Below are 14,442 nucleotides of genomic sequence, written 5' to 3' on the forward strand. Positions count from 1 at the left end.
CCTGGATTTATGTTAAAAACTGAAGCTACATTAGAATCAAACACAGATTAAAAAAAAACACTTAAAAACTCCACAGACAGAAGTGGATGTATGTTATCATGTAAGTCATTAAGAGGTGGCTTACAGGTCGTCACTGGGTATTTCACAACACGAATGTTTTCCAGCCTCATTGTAGAACTTATATCCACTTCCACTTTGTAACTCAAACAAACAAACACTTGGTGGATTACACAGTCATTGCTCTCTGGCCTTTGAGGATGAAGACGCTGGCATGTATCTAACATTTCCATGGAGAGCTGCTTCCTTGTTCTGTGTGCACATGTCTCTGTGTGTGTATCTGTGTATACATTCTGTACACATGCTTGTGTATGTACAGTAGGATTGAGGCTGACATTGCTACTGGCAGAGGGTAAAACCCGAGTAGTTTGAGAGATATTCAGAGAAATCGCTCACTGCCATCACAGCACTGATCTTCAATCTGGACCCTGAGAAGAGCCCCCCCCCCCCCAAACACAACCATGTTTCACACACAAGAACAGCTCAGTCACTTTCCATCTCCCATCATAGACTGAAAACTCATCTTGTCAAGAAGTGCCTCATATTACCTTCCTGCAGCTGAATCATGCCACTTCTCCACCCGCTCTGACTGCTCTCACATTGTCAGGGATTGAAAAGTGTCTCTGGCTCTGACCCATCATTACTGTTAAGAACTGGACATTTTGGTTGTGTAGGACTTTTACTATACTCATGCAATCACTGTAAATCGCTTTGTATTGAAGCGTCAGCCACATTTAGGAATGAAAAGAAAAAAAAGAAAAGAGAAGAGTTGCCTGCCTCAGAATGCTGTACATGCACTTGAGCAGGACCAAGGGCTATCTCCTCAATTCCAAAGCAATGAATAATTTAGCCGGCCCTGTTCTCTCTGTGATCCAAATGTAAACACAAAATAAACAAATCCAACCGAGTGGAGCTATTGTGTTCAAAATGTCACCGGGCGGTTGCTGAATCCCCATGGGACTAGACTGGGATCCCCCAGGCCCAAGCAGACGGGGAGCCAGGAGCAGAGATTTCCCTCCTCTGTTTGCTGTGCCACGTTGGTCCTTTAAGATCACAGCATTTCTTCACACGTGGACCTGTTTCTTTTTCACTCCGGGAGCGAATCAATATCATTTTTCATGGTCGGGATAGAAAAAAAAAAAAAAAAAAAAAAATCCACGAGAGGGAAATTAAATGTGTTTTTCTGATCGATACAGATTGTCTGTGGAGGACCCAAACATGTCTGGGTCTCCGAGGAATGCTGTGGATGTGAAATGAGCTGCAATTATGGCTGAGGCATCAAAGTGGCAAGGTCGGTTCAATGAGAAAGGGGGATGATGGCAGGGCCTCTGAAACTGTAGCTTTACCGCACACACTGTCTGAAGAAGGGCTTTTTCAACTGGGTCGATAATTTTAGGTAACATTAGCTGCCATCAGCTTCCAGGCAGGGTGCACTCCACTGGGGACTGCTTGCACTCTCTGTCAGTTTCAAGCTGGGAGAGAGAGAGGAGCAGAGACACGTACATTTACTGATGGAAAACTAATGGTGGAAAAAACAGATACTGGGGATACTGGGGTAATATATTTAAAACTCTGTGCATCTACTGTGAGCAGAGATGTAAAAAGCTGCACTACTGTAGAAACTAACTGTAGTTACCTGCTTTATGGACAGACGGATCATTTTTCTTACTGCACTGACACATGGGGGAAAAAAAAAAACATCTCTGAATGTATTCCATGTCAGCAGGTGCAAAAAAAAAAATGCATAAAATGGCAATCCCATATGCATGTTGGAACTGGTCATTTGACTTTGAAAAAATAATCGAGATCCAGATATAAAAAAAAATGTCCAACATCTCACTGAAAATGTTACACCATGACGCTCTGTTTTAACAGCTCTGACAACATCATAAATAAGTACAACTTCAAGTTATAACTCATATAACCCTGACAGAATGTGATCCTGCTTAGAGTGACATTTGAAAATGAGAGCAGGATCATGATCAGGATGAAGTCATTGGCGACGCCTTCACGAGTTCACTGGTTCACCGAGCGGTCGTGCACTTTGGAGGTAAACTCTTCCACAGGCACCGGTGTGTACAGCCTCAGCTGCTGACATAATGACTCCTAATTGTTTTATTTGTTTCTGTGACAAAAGCAAAATCAATTGCTACGACTCAGCAACTGTATTTTTACGTTTTGACTGGCGCCATCTGACGTCTGAACGGCCACTTATCGGGGCCGCAGGGTACACACAGGTACAAAGGCAGAAGCCCACACAGGGAGCAGAGACAGAGACAGAGTGATGAATATGACAGTCATGTCTGCTCGAGCGGAACAGTGATTAATTACTTAAGGTGCTTCAAAGCTTCATGGTGATTACAGCCATTTCTTATTCCAGGGGACAGATTAGGACGGTCTGGTCGGGCTTTTGTCACGGACAGAAGTGGCATGAATACTCGGAAGCTATCGTCACATTCAGAATAGACACCGACACGGGCACACACTCGGGAGCTTACCTCTTTTTTGCATTAAATGTCATGGTTGAAAACTGTGTAGTGGCCCATACACAATCCCACCGGGGCTGCTGCAGATCTTAGACCAGTGCTTACTGCTCCAAATCACACACACAGACGCTTGTACATGATGCTTATGTGGAGGTATGATGCATTTTACACATATTTCATTCTTGTGCGTCTGATGCATGTGAATGAAAATTGTGTCTACGGACCAATCAAACACCCTCAAACCCCAACCCCGTGGGCCCCGTCGGATTAAATGCGGTAAGGCAATACCGCTGAATTGATCGTGTCTAGCTCAGATCCCTCCGAGGAAAAAAAAGAAATAGAAAACAAACACACACACACACACACACACACACACACACACACAGAGAGACTGCCATCTGTCATGGCTGTCGGCAGCCTGGCCACCATCTTCCTCAGCACATGGGGCAAAACACACAAAATAATAGACTGAGGGAGAAGGAGAGAGACGAGCAGGGGAGCGTTGCCCGGGGGGAGCTGACATAAACCAGTGGTTATCATTTCGTCTTCGCCTGAGCCGCAGTCTCTACACTGTCTGTTGTTAGATGGTCTGCGTTGCCCATGGCTCACAGATGGGACAGCCTTTTAAGGCGCCGGTTGTCCATCAACTCCTGAATGTCATCACATGTGCGCCAGCTGGTGAGGAAGGTGATGCCTGTTTTTAATTAAATCCGGGAAACGTGGAGGAGAAGGCGGCGTGGTAATAGAGGGAACATCATTAATACTCACAGACATATCTCCCCGTTGGATCAGCGTGATAAACTGTGTGGGGTGAGTGAGAGATTTCAAAATCAGAGCCGCATTTATTTGCCAAGGACGACGGATGCACAAGGAGAGCGTCTTGGACAATTGGTGCCGACTGTGATCACAAAGGAAGTGTGTGTGTTTTTTTTTTTTGGTTATTTTCAGTGGTTCAGTCGTGACATGTGTGGGTCTTCTTCTACACGTGTGGGTCTTTTGTTGTGGCTGTGACGCGTTTCTGAAGTTGAACATGTCTCAGCCTCAGACTCGGCACACATTACGTCAGTGTGAAAACACCCTTTCAGAGCAGACCTGTGCAGACTGCAGCTCTTGATAACATTATACTTGCTCTCTCATTCATGCAAGTAAAAACACTTTATCCTCTATGTTCCTAAATTCTCTTTACTCAGCCATTATCCATGTTTGCTTGTTGCTGTTGACTCTGCAATTTCGCGATCTGCAACTTTACTGTTTTGGTTCACTCAACATCATCAGTGTTGTTTCCAGATGCAGCAAACAGCTGTTTCCACTATGTGCCCAGCTCCAAAAAGCAGACAGTCGAAATTAGCAACTGGTTAACAACCAACACAGAGGTAAAAGGAAAATAAATATAGGACTTAGTTTTCCAAATGAATGCTAATGTTTCTCCATGTCTGCTGGATGTGTTTAAGTTGTTGCATCAGCCCTGTCAGTTTTAGTAGGTGATAATATGACAAAGCTGTGTTTGTGGCTTGCTGTGCTGAAGTTTTCAGGTTACACTGAATACATCATCATTAATTACACAGCTGGCGAGAGCTTCACGTGTGTGTTTCACTGACTTTCATTTACTGTATGTTCCTTATGTGTTTTAAATGAACGGTGTGATCCAAACAAAATCCAACCTTCCTAATATTCTTCTGACAGAGGAAAATGAACTACAGATGTTTAATGTCTCAGGTCAGTCAAAACTGTCAGTGTGCTTTAACGGCTTAATCTGTGGGTGTCCAAACAGAGTGTGGCAGGGATGATGTATTTTTGTAGAGCTATCCTGAAGTTGGTGTCACCCTGGTTCCCTCCACAAAAAGCCAATGGGATTTTTACACTGGCTTTTAGATTATTATTGAAAATAAAGTCTGTGACAGACAACAGTTAATGATACTTGTACGTTTTGTTCAGCAGGATAATCTTCACAGATGAACACCTCTTTATGCTTGTTGAAGCCTAAATACAATCACCACCACTACACTTCAACTTGTAATTGATTTAGCTCTGACCTCTTCTACTTAAGCCTTTCTTCTTACAAAGTTAGTAACAGTTTGTAAGAGCACAAACACAAACACAACAAGGCTGTAAAGGAGGACTGGTGAGTGGATCAGTTTTCATGTTCGCTGTGATGAAGTTTAACGTCCCCGACAAACTCTGTAGTCTCATTTAGCCACATGAATCTACATTTTTTTTTTTTTTTTACAAAAGCTTAAATAAATCAGGGCTGGAGTATTTACTGATGTATTTTATGTCGTAGAATAAAACATGAAAATGTCTTGAGCTTGTTTTAACCACAGATCTTATTTCAGTCATCTAACCAAAAACCCATTCAAAAAATCCATAGACTTCGGGACGAGGGAACAGGAAGTGGTAAAATGCAACTCATTTCCAGGTTGACTGTTATCTCAGTTAAAATACAACAGCTTAAAATCAGGCTGTGCAGTTTTAAAAATGGTTTTAAAATGTGTTTTGACTGGAGGCTCGTTATCCTGACTCCATACATAAAGTAGTACTGTGGAGGCAGATTACAACAGACTGACTGTAAGAACAAGGAACCTGTGCTTCTAAGCTATGTAGGAGTAAATCTATACGCTACTCAATTTGCATGTGCTAAAGCTGCAGCACTGACAGTGCTGTGAGGTTATGACTGGAGGGTTGGTGGATCAAATCCAGGGCTCTCTGAGATATGTGATTTGAATATATGAATGGGAAATAACCACAACCGAGAGTCATTATGAGTGAGTAAAGGGCAGTACCATTTGTGTGCCTACCTGTGGCTGATCTGTGTCCCCCGCAGACTGGACATGGTTTCTTCCAGGTTCTGCCGCAGGTCAGCGATGTTCTTCACCGTCCGCATGCGTCTCGTCTCAGGGTCTTCTCCTGGAGACACATATTTCATATGATTCACTGAGATGTTTGGAGCTACACGTAAAAAACACACAGACACCAAGCCCTCCCCCGCACCCACAGAGGCTGCACATGCACAAACACACAAAAAGAAGTGATGCGGACATCTGACATGCAGTATTTCACCGGGTGTCACTGAACGTCTCATCGGGGGGAAACAGAATGGTGACCCATCACAATGACAGCCAGCATGGGCGCACGTCCCTAAACCCCATTCAGACCATTTGGAAGCCGTACAATAAATCAGCTTGTCAGGCTGCACCACATGCACTTCTTTTACTCTAAAAAGTGGCTACATTATTTTACACAGTATTGACATTTTTTCCTTCAGGCCGGTGCAGAAATGTCGTGCCGTGGCACCACGCGCTCCGTCAGTCCGCTCAGAACGCAGTTGTGCCTGCAAAAGCAAACTCTGTCAGAGAGCCTGTGCTTCTCTGTCAGGCGCGTCGGAAACCGCTGCCTCCTCAGTCCACCGCCGTCATCCCCGCCCTGCAGCAGCTACGAGAGCACCTCATATGTTTTCTGTTCTTCTCTGTGTCCCGTTTAAACACATGAAGCGCTCGCTTCACTGAGGCATCAGGCCTATTCTGAAGGAGAGCTGCTAATATGCACAGGCTGGGCAACATTTCAGAACTGTGAGCTGTGGGCACACACCAAAGTATCTGCTTGTCTGCTCCAATTAAGCCTCTCTGTTAGCTCGTCAAGCTAGCCCATATCTGCGGGCGGAAACCGCAGAATGGGTAATTAACAAGTGGCACGAGATAGAATGGATGCCAGTCACACTGGTTAATAGTTTGAAGGTGCTTTCAGAATAAAAACGTCTCCACTGTGAAGGTGAATGAGCCGGACAAAGCAGCGTGAAGCGAAGATGAGCCTGAGAAGCTGGGCTCTGTCACTTCAATATTCTGAGCAGACGTAGCTACGGTGATTACAGTGACTGGGGCAAATGGGGGCAGACGGGAGCAGTCGTAGGTTGGAGGTCTGAAAAGGCCCCCAGTGACTCAGAGCCAGGAGGAGAAAATGGTTCAGGTGTTTTATGCATGAATAAGAAGCAGGACGGTGTGGAAGCTAAGCCTGTTTCCCTGGATGACTATATATTTGTAAAAATCAGTTTCAGAGTTGACCTTGGGGCATTTCTAACAAAAATGCACTGACTACATTTCATTTGAACAGAAACCCACAGTTTGCAGAACGGGGCTCCACATTCTACACTTCCTGCACCGCTGAAAAAAAAAATGATCCAGTTTCAACAGACTACCATGACACTGCCAGTATGTAGCTGATCTTGCACACTGACACCAGCCTTCCTCCGTTCCTGTATGCTGCGTGACAAAGCACGTTGTTGGAGTCACTCGGTTTCCCAGGTACAATAAATGACAGTGACATTGAATTTATTCAAGTCTCCTGAAAGGGAATCGCTGCTTCTGGTTGGAATGGACAAGGTTGTCATTTACCTGTTTATAATAAACCGTGGTTTGTAATTTTAAATGTTTTACATGCTGTGATTTTATTGCTTTAACACCTCGTTAAATACGAGTTTAATCAATGAATTAAAAAGCACAGGGACATCTGAACCTCGTTATCATTCACTACAGCTAGTTCAAGTGAAAAAAGGTCTGCGTCTCTTAGACTTTTGAAAACACTTTTATACTCCAATGAATAAGCCGTGAAAAGGCGTCAACATGGAAGCAGAAACATTTACCGAATGGATGAGACTCTTAGGTCTTTACTCTGACACCAATTACAGGGTTCAGCACGGTTTAAAATCGTCACAGTCCATTTGTCTAAAGACTGAACAACAACCTGAACAATACAGTATTGGTAAAAAAAAAAAACTTTCAAAATGAAGTCAAGACTCGACCTCAATTATACTGTGCGGCACCGTGCAATGACCTCGCAGGGTAAAGAGCATGCTGGTATAATTGAGGTCATGTTTTGTCTCTGCAGAGCATGCAGACTGAAGGTTGCGTGAGGCTGAGGTGGTGCCACATGATCTTAGCCTCTGACCCCAGATCACATGAGGGCACTAATTAGAAATCGATGAGGTTGCACACACTCGGAAAAGGCAGACGTGCAATCGTGGTGACAAAACTGTGTTCTCAGAAGCTTTTGTGGCCCTGAACTTTCCTACTGTCAGGACAGAGCTCATGTGAAACAATCACAAGAGAAGAAAACTCTCCTTTGAAGCCTAGAATGATGCACTGTAGACGGTTCTTCTTGCAGCTCCTTACGAAAGGGACATCCAGCTCATGAATTTAATGAGAGCTGGATCTCTTGCACCACAAACTCAAAGCATCACTGTTATTGTACTTCATCTTCTTCTGCTATTCCTCTTCTTCCTTTCTTTCTGATTCTGACTCTTCCCTGCTCCTCTCCTCTCCTCTCCTCACCGAGGCCCCTTCCAGAAAGATCCAATTACAATCCCATTATAAAGTGACATGAGGAGATCTGGCCCCGGAGTCCCCATCATGAAGCAGTCTGAGGCGTGTGTGTGAGCCATCCACTGCAGTGCAGAGGTCTCACCTGCACTGTAGAATAGTCCGAGCTGAACTGGAGGCAACAGAACTGCACCCCACAGGCGGAACAACACATTACACACACACATATGTGCACACACATATACATTGGAGCCGTTTTGAATTAGCAATCTAACATTCATTCCAAAACACAATACCTATAAGCAATTTACCAGCTCAGCACGGTTTTGAGGATTAAATGGGAATCAGCTGTGCAAGCAGCTAAGTCCCTAATGTAGAGGGAGCTTATACACATGTATAGCTGCTGTTTCTACTTCTGTATCTAACACTAAAGGTGAAGAGTCACAGCATTTATTCAGATTCAAGCTGCTGTTCGGCTCTTGGCCCAGTCAGGCTGTGAAGCAGCCAAACTGAAAGCAGGCCAGTGGGGGTGGGTGGGGGGTTTGAAAAGGGCACAGAAGACGCAAAGGTATACACACACACACACACACACACACACACACACACACACACACACACGTTGGTCTTTCAATAGTTGTGAGGACACTCTATGACATACTGCATTCCCTAACCACCTCAACCATCAAAACTAAATGCCTTACCCTCATCCTAAAGCCAAGTCTGAACCATAGACTGTAAATACAGATGGACGTAGCCTCTGTGACGTCACCCACAGGTTTCTGAAGAGCGGTTTTGAAGCTCAGAGTGAGCTGCTCTGCTGTCACCATCTTGGCAGTGTCTGACTCCGCCTATTACTTCAGGCTAATCCAGAAATGGGCAAAGAGGAGGAGTCTTCGGTGCATGCTGGTTTGTGGCAAAAATATGTTGACCCATCGTCACTCAAAGGCCACGCCCTCAATTATGCAGAACTTTAATAAGGCTTAATAAAATTTAAACAGGTGAGTACAGTTGCCATGAAGTAGGAAATTATCTATAGAAACCAGGCAGTAAACATATTTATTATAAGATAGATATGTAGATAAATACACTTTATCCCCTGGGGCAAATTCATGAAAAGTTGGACAGTTTAACATGGGAGTCTATGGGGCCAGCCTCAAGTGGTCATTAGAGGAACTGCAGCTCTTAGCACTTTCATATTAGCTTCATTTTTCAGCCCTGCAGGTTGCTGTTTGGTCCTAACCCTCAAACAGCCCTTTGAAGTTGTCTATCTTAAACTGTCCTCACAATGATGGTTTCCAAACTAATATTTGCTCACACATCCATTAAAACACATGCACACGCATACACACACAAAACCACACACATAAAAGCCGCAGAACAAATGCTGCTTGAGATAGAGTTGACACAACATAATGCAAATGACTGCAGTTCGGGACTGACACATTTATACACACACACACACACACACACACACACACACACACACACACACACACACACACACACACACACACACACACACACACACTGTACCAGCGGGTGCTTTGGTGCCAGTTCGCTCTCTCTCCCCCTCTCTTTCAATAATGCATGTTAGCTGGTACTGATGCTCCCCTTGCTCCAGCTGAATACTATTAGGGTGCCATCCCACTCATCTAATTATAATACACACAAATGCATACAAATGCATGCCAACCCAAATATGCACACAGAGTAAAACACAACTAGACAGAGTTGTACGCTAGCTGTACCCTTGTTATAGCATTTTGTCGCAGATCAGCCTTAATGAAGCTCCGGCTGTCAGTCACTGTGGCAACTATCACATACACACCAATACGCACACAATAAAATAGATGTATCCACATTCGATTTCATGGCTCTGTTGCTGAATGTGTTTCCTAACAGCCACTGAAGCACATTGAAAGCTTGTTAATACATACGAGTGACAAATACTCCCAGAGGCTGAAAGCACAAACTGCCACAGCATCAACTGGATACTCTGATGAAAGGGTTAAAGAGTTCTTTAAAGATGGAAATGGCTTCTTGACTATCTGGATAAATATCACACACACGCTTCTTCATAAACACACACATCACTGAGATCAGGTGACTGACTCGGCCAGTCGAGGATATTCCACCTCTTCATCCAGAGAGTTTTAAGTTATTTTTTGGGCAGTTTTCACGCCTTTATTTGATAGGTAAAGTGAATGATTTTTGCTGCATTTGGCTGAATCTGAGTACAGATCACTCCCACAGACCTCTGCATTCATCCTGTTGCTTCCGTCAGCAGTGAAATCATCAATAAATGCCGCTTTAATTGGAGCCCTAGGCACCCGAGCCACAACAGAACCAGCACCATGTTTGACAGATGAGGTGGTGGCTTTGGATCATGAGATTTCTTCTTTCTATCATTTCGATACAGATTGATTTTGGGTTTTATTTGTCCATTTGTTCCAGAACTCTAATGGTTTAATTGTATGTTTTCATCAATTACAGCCTGGTCTTTCTGGTTTTGAGTTTTACCAGGGGTCCTGAAGTCATCTCTTGATCCCTTGATCCCCCAGGAACCATGTATGCATCCTTGAGAGCATCCTGCACTTACTGTGCTATCATAAAGTGGTTTTTCTTCACCATATAAATGATTTTCTGGTCACCCACAGGGCTGGTTCTCCTCGGTCTGCTTTTTTAAAAAGTACCCAACTGCTCATTTTGGCAAAAACCAACTATCTCTGATATCTCTCTTTTTTCTAGCCTCGTTGTATTCTTCTTCATATTTGCATGGCCGCTTCTTTACTCCACTCAACCCCGCCTCAATCTAAATGGCAGCTCTCAACCCTCAATGAACCCTGAGCCCTGTGCGAGCTCCTCTGTACCTGAGCTAACACTGAGCCAACACACAGCTGCCCAAGAAACATTCAGCAGTCAAATGTACAATTACTTCTGAACCCTGCAATCTGGGCACTATGTGTTAAAAGGGCCTTATCTCCCACGCAGTTCTTTCAATATCGACATAAACCCACTCGAATTATCGCTGAGAGTTGGACCTTCAATGGAGTATCCATTAGTTAAATTCATTTTAAGCCCAGTGCAAACACTTGTGGTCTGGACTGCATGTTAGGGACAAGAAGAAAAAAAATCACCTGTTTGCACACACATGGTCTAGATTGTCTTGGCTTGTGCACACACACACACACACACACACACACACACAATGAAGGGTGTAATAATAAGCTATTGATCACGTTGGCTGTGTGATTCACAGGCTGTGCGGGAGGTGCAAGTATTAAAAGTTGGATGAGGGTGTTGATTCTCTCTTATCGTCTACATCTCATGATATTTCTCTTTTGTGCTGCATCATGCTTCAACCTGCTTAAAGGAAATCAGCAATAATCTGCTCATTGCCTGAGCTCACCCCGCCGCGCTGTGCATTTCACTTTGCTTTATCTGTGGAGTCACAGTAATCGCCTCTGCTGTCACAACTACGCAAAAAATGGTCTTATCAACCGAACCCCCCCCACCCCCACCCCTCCCACGTTCCCCCTTCCTCTGACATCAAAGCCAGGTTTGTGCATGGGTGCTCATTCCACGGGCACAAAGCGCATCGTACACTGGGAAATTTTACATCAAACACGCTCCGTGGCGAGCTCTCCCAAGCTAGACGTTATTAAAGCTACTGTCGAGGTATAGCACGTAGCCGTACCTGTGGGTTGCACAAGGCTGCACACAGAGCAGAGCGCCTCATTAGCACACCGTGAGAGTGAGCGCTGCGAGTGACAAACATGATGTGTGTGTGCAAGAGAGATGGTTTTATTCGTCTGTGTACATGAGTTTTTAAAAAAACCGCTCGTGAGTGAGGATGGGTTTACAACAGTGTGTGTGTGTGTGTGTGTGGAGGAATTGCATGAGGGAGGTTGTGTGTGCTCGCACAGCCCAGCCCAGGTCTTGCAGTTTTCTTAAATAGGCTCTTAAAATGCTAATAGTGTGCTCTGAGGAATAGGCTTCCCCATCATGCGGATTAAGAAAATAACCAGCTTATTGAAGGCATTTCCTGCTACGACATTCTCATATTCTGCTTGAGTTTGCTTTTTTTTTTTTTTTTTTTTTTTAACCATAACTTAGTCACTTAACATGAACATGAGTTCTTTTACTTCCTGTACAACGTTTCCAATTTGTGCCGTTGTCACACTTCTTTAATGTTGGAGTAATATAATCCCCCAAATGGTTTCAGTCGACAGTATGAAACACATTCCACATTCATGCTCATTTCCTGGAGTCGGCTGAGACTAAATGGACTTACGTGGGCGAGGTTTTGTGTGCAGCACCTGCTCCAGGTCACCCAGCATGGTGAGGATCACCTCCTTATCCAGCTGAGCCGTTCCCTCACGGGGACCCCCCCCTGAAACCTCTTCTTCTGCCCAATAACCCCCGTCATTCTCCCTGTCTCCCCGCTTCCCGCCGCCCCTGCCCGTTGCAGGCTCCTCGTCCGAACGCCCGCTGCTGCCCTCCTCGTCCGTTCCCGCCTCCTCCCTGGACTTCCGATGCAGCTCGGTCCGTGGATGGCCGCTGTACGACGCCCGCTGTGGGCGCCCGCCTGCGGCCGTGCTCCGCCAAGGGACCGGGATGAGGGAATGCTCTGACTGAGAAAGCACCTTAGTGAGGGAGAGCGACAGGGATCGAGCTCTGATGCCCCGTGCACCTCCGCCCCTGGTGACAGCCTCCTTCCTAGGGCTTCCCTGCAGGCTGCCTCCTGCCCGCTGCGTGGAAGGTGAGTACGATGAAGAGTTCTGAGGTTGGGAAACACGAGACTGCGGCTCATCGAGTTCAAAGGAGTAAACTTGCTGCTCGCCATCGCTGAGCAGGGTCAGGTTAGTGAGTGAGCGCTGCTTGATCCGCAGGTTGAGGTTGTCAGGGAGAGGCTGGGGAGGCCGTCGAGCTGGGCTGCCTCCCTGATACACCGAGAACTCCGCTCCTCTCTTCATCTCTGCTCACCGCTCCCCTCCCTTTTTTTTTTTTTTTTTATTTCAGCTTACCTCTGTACCTCCGGTGGCTCGCTGGCTGAAACTACGCTCGCGAGGGGATCTACCTGTGCCTGGCTCGCCGCTTCACATCTTGGCTGCGCTGTCACGGAGGGAGCAGATGGAGGGACGGAGGAACCGGAGGACGGAGGAGGCAGAGAGATGTGTCCCCACGTCCCACGCCTCCTGACTGAGGTCCAGGCTTCAGAGGGTTGGAGGGAGAGCGAGCGCAGGGCGAAGAGCAGAGAGAAACCCTCCCTCTCAGGCATGTAGGTAGAATCCAGATCCATCCTTGAGGCAGCCCATACTCATGGTCAGACACTGAGCCACACACAAACACTTATTCCTTCCACTCCTTCTCCAGTTCTCATGCTGTCTCTCTGTCTTCTTGGCTCCTTTTCTCTAGCTTTCACCACAGTCAGGGGCGTGGATGAACGAGCCGCTACATCTCCCGTTTCCTCACCAACACTCTCTCATTCTCTCTCCCGACTGCGCTCACACTCTCTTTATCGCTTGCCTTATTAAACGACAGTCTCTTTTCGTTCACTCTTATCTCTCTCCCTCCACCTTCTGTCTCTCCTTTAATTACCACCTCTCTGCCACATTCCTCCTGCCTCCCCTCTGACTCTCTGACGGTCCCTCTCTCCTCGCAGCGGAAAATGAACGGGTGGTGAAGCCGGCAAACGGGCTCATGTAGCTCTCCGTCTGCCTGTTCACTCCAGCATGCAGCCTGCAGTACTCTCTCTCCCTCCCTCTCTCTCTCAGCCCTCCTTCTCTGTGTTTATCACCCTCTCTTTCTCTTAATCCCTCTCATTCTCTCACTTTCTGTGCAGTTCCCTCCTCTTATCTTTCCTCCCTTACACTATCCCTCACCCTCTCTCTCTCTCTCTCTCTCTCTCTCTCTCTCTCTCAGTGTCTCTCCCTCACAGAGTGACAGTGAGTTGTTTGGACAGTACCTGTGAGCTTGCAGCCTCTGCTGCATCACGCCGGCCGCCCGACTTAATTAAATGCTATCTTGAGAAGTGAAAACAGCGAGCCCGTGGCTTATCGTGGATCAACAATGACACCGCAGCCGACATATTCCCATCAATCAGTGCAGGCGTTATTAGCCCTGTCGCTATTAGTCACGGCTCTCCTCCACACATTTTTAAATCTTGGTTACCAATAGCTGAAAGACTCTGGAAGCAGTTGCCGGATTGACTTATCTACGTAGAATTCTGCAGCATCCCAATTTTTCTTTTGCTATTATCAGTCAAAATGAACAAATAGTAAGATAAAAATACAGACGATTACTACAACTTCTTTAAAAATACTTGCACAAAATCAGAATTTATAAACATGCTGCTTTGATGTCTGGGTATTTTCACTATTATCACCGGTTCACAGCCCTTCAACGTAAAACGAGCGCACTTTAATCATGCGTTACTTTCCTCATTTCTGCCCCTCTACGGAGAGAGAGAGAGAGAAAAAAAAAAAAAAAACGAAGGATGTGAAATGACCATGAAAACGTGTGACAACAAAAAAGCAAGTGTTTGAGATGGACCCCAAACAAAGGGAATGGTCGGCAGTGCAGTCTAA

At 45.7% G+C, this 14,442-nt stretch overlaps 1 protein-coding gene across 1 annotated transcript in view; it reads right to left on the minus strand.

The window, feature by feature from the left end:
- Positions 1 to 14,442, minus strand: part of nav3 (neuron navigator 3) — a 205,652-nt gene that overhangs the window by 65,396 nt on the left and 125,814 nt on the right. The window contains exon 11 of the mRNA XM_022749315.1: positions 5,339 to 5,447. Coding sequence (XP_022605036.1) covers positions 5,339 to 5,447 — 109 coding nt within the window. The remainder of the gene's footprint in view (positions 1 to 5,338; positions 5,448 to 14,442) is intronic.

Source organism: Seriola dumerili, unplaced genomic scaffold (assembly GCF_002260705.1).
Source record: "Seriola dumerili isolate Sdu_G_001 unplaced genomic scaffold, Sdu_1.0 BDQW01000138.1, whole genome shotgun sequence".
NCBI classification, from domain to species: domain Eukaryota; kingdom Metazoa; phylum Chordata; class Actinopteri; order Carangiformes; family Carangidae; genus Seriola; species Seriola dumerili.